The sequence below is a fragment of the Quercus lobata genome, chromosome 6, assembly GCF_001633185.2.
Source record: "Quercus lobata isolate SW786 chromosome 6, ValleyOak3.0 Primary Assembly, whole genome shotgun sequence".
In the NCBI taxonomy this organism is placed as follows: domain Eukaryota; kingdom Viridiplantae; phylum Streptophyta; class Magnoliopsida; order Fagales; family Fagaceae; genus Quercus; species Quercus lobata.
Genome location: NC_044909.1, coordinates 1,552,229 through 1,558,885, shown reverse-complemented (window position 1 = coordinate 1,558,885; position 6,657 = coordinate 1,552,229). Strand labels below are relative to the sequence as shown.

The following is a 6,657-nucleotide window of genomic DNA, read 5'->3' as shown; positions in this document are numbered from 1 at the left end:
TCAAGTGCAGTATGTTACATGTCTAATCTCTCTGCTAATTTAAACTTTGGTTACTTATAAGAGGGAAAAGAAAAAAAGAATGTGCGACATTTGGCAATTAATGGAGCATAAAATGGAACAATCATGCTTCAATGAGCCTGTCTTTTTTCTTTCTTCTCTTTTATGCCAGTCATGCTTTTTTTATGAAGGACTGAGAGTGAGAGAATCTCCGATAACCATTCTCCATATTTTGTTGTTTATTTCTTTGATTGTATGAGACTAGGAAGCAAGTCAAAAGAACCATTCCATCTTATTATTATTAAATTACATCTCAACATTCTTGAAAATTTGGGGTGGTAACAGAATTAGTTTTTATCAGAGAGAGCCGTGGCTATGCCTCTGATAGTTTTGGGAGTTGTCCTGCAGCACCCACCAAAAAGAGAAGCCCCAGCCTCCCTCCACTTGACTATGTATGATACAAAATCTTCATCTACATTCCCACTTGATTTCTGCAATAGAAAATCATTTAACTTTAGTGCTTTGAGGAAATATTAAGCATTATCAGAACCTACTATCTAGGAGCTCAAACATCCATCAAAGAGTAAACCATGCAGCAGGTGGATTCAGTATACATTTCAAGAAATGCAGTAAACCATGCAGCAGGTGGATTGAGTATATATTTCAAGAAATGCCCCCTTTTTCAACTTGGAAGATTAAGAATTACATACTTGTAAAAGAAAAGGCTTACAAAGTAACATGCAATGAATGTAATTGATGTCACTTCAACTACATAATAATTATGTCTAAAGTATTTTTTTGAGATAGGCTACACCGTTACAATGGCATATCATTTTGTAAGGTTTATGTAATAAAATTTACTCTCTCGCATCACTCTAATGGTAAATTATTGACAAGTGTGTTTTCAGAAGACCGGAGATTAGTGTCAATGAAGGATTGATATAAGTTAATTCTGTTAAACTATGCCTTACATCGTGAATATGCAATTATTCTTAGTGATCCTAAATGGTGTATTAATAAACGATTGTCCTAAAAGCAATAAGCAATAGAGTAAGGCAAGCAACTCACCACCCATTGCTTGGTCTGACCATCATAAGTCTCACCACTGTTGGGATATATCAGAACCGGTTTACTCGTTACCTGCCAAAGAGTTGGCCAGAGACATCATTTCAAAATTTTCAAAATGTTAAGAAGGCAATTGTGAAATTCATCAGTAGCAGTAAATTATCATCCTAATGCTTCACTTGAGAGATCACTAGAAGAGACAGGCTAGAGATATATCATGACAAATGTTAAGCAGGATAAGTGTAAAATTTATCAGCAGCATTATAACCCTAATGCTTCATTTGTCTTTTAATTTGAAGTGACCATAAGAGTAAATTGTTGCAAAACGAAAAATAGAATGCAGGCATGACTGGCATAAAATGCTGTACCTAAAGGAACAGGAGGAAGAACTAATGTTTGCAAGTCTTTGGACGTTAACCAAGAAATAAACAAACAATCAAAGGCAAACAGGAGGAGTATTGTTAATTTTATAAGCCATAAAGCTAGAGAATCTTTTTGTAAGAGGTGTGTTGCAGTTTGAATTATTAAAATCTGAGATCACATGAAGATCTTGTCACAAGGAATATATGCTTAGTAATGAATTATTAGGGGCACCTAGCCCAATTCCTTCAAAAGTTCTGGATAAAATAAGTTGATACAGAATCTCTATCAGAATGTAATCTCATAAATAAGCATCAACCCCAAAAATTGTACCTTTCGAATAGATGTAATCAGTCCATGGATAAATCTAGGAGGGGTACAGTTGATCCCAACAGCAACAACTTGCTTGCATGAATCTGCAATGGAGACACACTCCGAAATAGGATCACCACTAACCACATTAATTCCATCCTTAGAATTGAACGAAAACCATGCTGGAATTTCTATGCCTTCTTCTTCCAGAAGCTCAGCATACGCCTGCATTATAAAGAAAAATCAATGAATGTGTTACAGCCAGAGGTAAAGGTCATATTGGAACTAGTGCATATGCACATAATTAAAAAGAAAAAGGAAAAATATCAAAATATCAAGATAGATTTTTCAAAATTTTAATAGCAAAAATGTAGATAGGTATTCTGACTTCTGACTAGAGTGACAACCTCATTTCTGGATTACAAATTTTGACAACAAATGAGATGATTGAAAGACTTATAACCTTATTAATGTGTGATACCAACTAATTCCTTTCAATGCATTGGCATTCTGTGGATTTTGGAACAATTCAAGACCCCTGTAGACTTTGTCCCACCACTTAAGGTTTCAATTAAAATTATGAAATTCACATTTGACTTGTTTTCTTCCCAGACCAATAAAGAAAGTGAAAAAAGGACAAATGGCTTGTTATTTTCACTTGAGTAAGGAGGATATTTGTTAAATCAGAAAGGCATAATTAAGATACGAACTAAAGCTATCAAGTTGATTTTGGAATTAAAAAAGAACAAATGTAAGCAAAGTATATATGAGGTTCACATAGTATTCAATATATGATTTTATAAGGAACTAGCTAACAAATTAATGAATGTGCTCTTTCATGAGAGAACCTCCAGTGAAACTACAGATGAAAAAGAATGATGGCTAGCACAAATCAGAAAACAAAATTGAGGCAGGTTGGCTAGAATTATCCGCTGGTAGTATAGACAGACATATACTGTAAGTAAATTGAAAGGTTCAATGGCTAGCACATGGAAAAAAGCAAAATAGCATGGTACCTTTGCCTCTAGCTTATTTGGAATTGTTTCAAACGCAATCAGGTCAGCACCTGAGTTGGCTAGAATCTGTACCCTTCTCCTATTAAAATCCTTCAATGTTTCCAAAGTGATTGCATCGCCGTAGTTCCCACTGTGAACAGAGAATAAGAAAAGTTATAGAGACATGTTGATGTATCACAATAAGATAATATAATACCATAAAGTAAAAGAAAATGCATTTCAACCCTGGCCAACATGCCTGGCCATGTTGGACACTATACCTGCTTTAAGAACAAATTCTTGCCCAAAATTAAGATGGGCTATATAATCATGTCCAATTGTCCACTACTAAAAGAAATGGCCAATCATCCATGTTCTACACGTCAAATGTGCAAGCATCTCTACCATTATCATTCGAGCAATGCAATTAAATAACAAGTGACTCACTTACATCAGTCACATTCACATACACAGCGATGTGCTTTGTGACAGATGCTACAAACTTATCCTTTTTCACAACTTGCTGTCACTAACGTTACTTTTATTATGCGCCAATCACAATATACAGTTGTGAAAATCTTTATGTCACTAGAGTTATTGTTTGTAATTAGATATAAAGCAAATGTCAATATCAATGAAGACCAGCTTTAGAAATTAATTACTCCCTGGAGACCAAGTTCACACACCTATACTCAGAACCATCAGCTAGATAAGCTCCATAGCTTCCAACAGAAGCTGCAACCAAAATTGGACGTCTCGAAGTCCTTCCATTTTCCATGAAATCCCAAGAGTCTTTTGTGCATCGGTCATAGTAAATTTCCCGTGCCTCACATGCAATTTCTACACTTTTCCTAAGCAAAGCTTCGGCTTCTTCCTTAGAGAAGCCTTTAGCCTCAAATCCCTGAATCGTGGCCTATGCCAAATATGAAACATGGTAACTTTGATTAATAAGAAAAAAATGCTATAGGTGAAAATAAAGTAACATGGAAAGGGGGTCTGAAAAATTACCTGATAAGATGCTGTAAGTATGATATTAGCTCCAGCATCAAGATAATCTAGATGAACCTGTTAAATCAATCAAGTCCATTAACAAAAAATGCATATCAACTGTTAAATCAAGCTTAGCCCCTTTTTTTTTTAACAAATTAAAGGGGATCATTATTCATTTTGACAAAAAATCTTGAAAGATTTGAGGGGGAAGATAATTTTGGTTGGAAGAGCACTAAATATAATATAATCTAGGATAATTCCTCTGATCCATTACATGGCAATTCAAATGACTAATTACTTGCACTTTTAGTCACATTACTCCTTTTTTTTTTTTTTTTAATATAAAGTCACATTACTTATTTAATGAATCAACTTACTTATTTAAAACAAATCGATCACAGTTTTATAAATTGTTACATTGGGTTAGAGAGATTCTTTCAAACTCGTTTGAAGGAAAATTCAACCTTATAATTTTGCTACACTTATGTTATACAAAGTTGACACTCTAAGATAAGGACGTGTGACACATGCCGAGTAATATATGGTGGTTTGTAACTTGGATAATAAGAATATTCTTTTCTTTTTGTTCTTTTTTTTTTTTTTTTTTTACCCCTTTGTTTTCATCCTTATCATCCCATTTTCTTTTTCACTCATTAAAAGTTAGAGAACCTCACCCTACTTACCTGTTACTATCAATATTATTGTGTTAAGTGTTAACAGTGTTTTGAAGAACAAATTGTAGTTGTAACCTCAATTGCATGAAAGAGACAGATGTCACGAAAGTTCAAGACCAGTTCACTTAGTACAAATACTCAGGAGGAGAGCACAGGATAGCTTTCGACACCTCAGTGTCGGCAAAAAATTATTGTATTCCTTTTCCTTTTGTTTTCTTCTTTTTATGAATCAGGACTATACAACTGTGCTTATCTTTTATATATATATATATATATATATTCGAATGAAAGTAAGTGCAGCAGCTCAGTGATATTGAGCTGTCCCACATCGGTGGGGTGCGTGTGATTGAGTTTATAACTTCTTCCGTATTATTGACTGTTACATGCAGTTTTAATAATGACGTGTGAGTTTAACGAAAAAATTATGAGCGTATTCCATGTCTGTGGGGTGTGTTTGGATTTATAACTTGTTCCGTATTACTAATTGTTGCATGCAATTTTAATAATGATGTGTGAGTTAAAATATATATATATATATATATATATATTTTGATATAAACAACAAAATCAACTTCTTGCAAGTTGCAATCTTCACATAGCATAGGAATTGTATTCTCAGAACACGTGTATCAAAGTCCTCCAAACGTGTATGCTTATCACTTATCATGATACTTGTGTGTTGTGACTAATCCGCGAGATACCACGAAATGTTCGGGGGAAAAAATAGAAATAGTAAAAAAAAAAAAAAATCATTGTAACTTTATTCTATTCAAAAGGTTAATTAGCACTTAGATGACAATTTATATATATGTACAATTAATAGCATGGATTGGAAAGACAAGAAAATATAAGAAATGTAATCAAATCAAACTTTCTATTGATGTTCACGGAATTATATTATGATCTTTTTTTCTAAAAATATAATTATATTTTGGTCTTAAAAATTAAAATTTTGCATATATGTGTCAGAAAATATACTCTCTTAACGTTCTATATATATATATATATTGGACGAAAATTTTAGCAGATTTAAAGGGATTTATCATGCATAATAGAATACAAAATTTTATCGTTAAATAAAAGTCAAAATTCACAAATGTAATAAAACCAATATAGACGTGCAATATTCATTTCATACCAAAAATTGAAAGGGAATCAAATATTATTTTTGCTTCTCATAGTCATAGTCTATATAAACTAAATTACACTTTTAACCATTAAAATTTGAAATTATCATCTTTTATATTAAAATTTTTATTTATTTTGGTCCATAAGTTCGATTTTGTTTTCAAAATAGAACTTCTAGTTAGCTCTAAATGACTCATTAAAATAAACTAAATAAATTAAACAATCATCCAAATGAAAACAACCCTAAACTTAAAGGTTAAAGTGTAATTTAATATCTAAAAAACAAACTATGACCTCCCTCTCACCCTTAACGGTCATATTAGTCATAAAAATATTAATTCATCAAAAAATATTAGTCATAAAAATGAACTAAAATACCACCCAAATAAAAATGACCCTAAACTTGAAGGTTAAAAGTCTGATTTACAGTATCTAAAAAATAAAATTTTCCTTTCATTTTCTAGGTTCGTATTTTTCAAAGAAGTTAAGAACCACATCATGAGAGAGAGAGAGAGAGAGAGAGAGAGAGAGAGAGAGAGTACCCTTCGGACAAGATGTGGGGAATCGACAAGGCACTTGGCGCTCCAAAGAGGGTCGTTGAGATCAGCCCCATGTCTTTCCAGCTCTGTCGCAAAGCCACCATCAATGACAACGTAGCCACCGCACTTTCCGATGAAATCCGACATAAAAGTCGACGACGTTGTTGTTGTTGTTGTCTCCACCATGTTTCCTGAACCCATGTTGTTCGTGATCACTCGGTGGTGTTTGTTTTTTTTTTTCGTGGCGGTTTATGTAACTTTAAATGCAAAACTTGGAAGTGTGTGCGTGAAATTGAAACCGAAGCACACTTTTATAGAGTACTAGAAAGTAGAAGCTAGCTAAACAGGCGCTGGTTACTGTCCAATCTTCTTACATAGAAAACAACAATTTATAGAGGGAACACAACATCTCAAGTTACGAATATGCCCCCACCCCCATTATGTTTTTTGTTCGTCCAATAATAATAACAAGGTTCGGACTAATCTTTCCCAATAGTTAGTGAGTCTTGTCCTTATCCCTAATCTTCATATCAATTTTATTTTATATGATTTATTTACGTTGAGTGTGATATGATTAAGAATATCATTAGGTGTTTT

At 33.2% G+C, this 6,657-nt stretch overlaps 1 protein-coding gene across 1 annotated transcript; it reads right to left on the bottom strand.

Moving 5' to 3' along the window:
• Window positions 1-266: 266 nt before the first annotated feature.
• Window positions 267-6,432, bottom strand: LOC115993590 (homocysteine S-methyltransferase 3). Its single transcript, XM_031117528.1, has 7 exons — window positions 6,064-6,432; window positions 3,738-3,794; window positions 3,416-3,642; window positions 2,751-2,880; window positions 1,756-1,959; window positions 1,066-1,137; window positions 267-488 (listed from the first exon to the last, which is right to left on the bottom strand). The coding sequence occupies exons 1-7, from the start codon at window positions 6,259-6,261 to the stop codon at window positions 345-347; spliced, it is 1,032 nt and encodes a 343-aa protein (XP_030973388.1). The 5' UTR covers window positions 6,262-6,432; the 3' UTR covers window positions 267-344.
• Window positions 6,433-6,657: the final 225 nt, after the last annotated feature.

Coding starts and splice junctions, on each gene's coding strand:
- LOC115993590 (XM_031117528.1), bottom strand. CDS start 6,261: ATGGGTTCAGGAAACATGGTGGAGACAACAACAACAACAACGTCGTCG. Junction 3,795..6,063: donor CCCCACATCTTGTCCGAAGG/GTACTCTCTCTC, acceptor TTGATTTAACAG/GTTCATCTAGATTATCTTGA. Junction 3,643..3,737: donor TACTTACAGCATCTTATCAG/GTAATTTTTCAG, acceptor TATTTGGCATAG/GCCACGATTCAGGGATTTGA.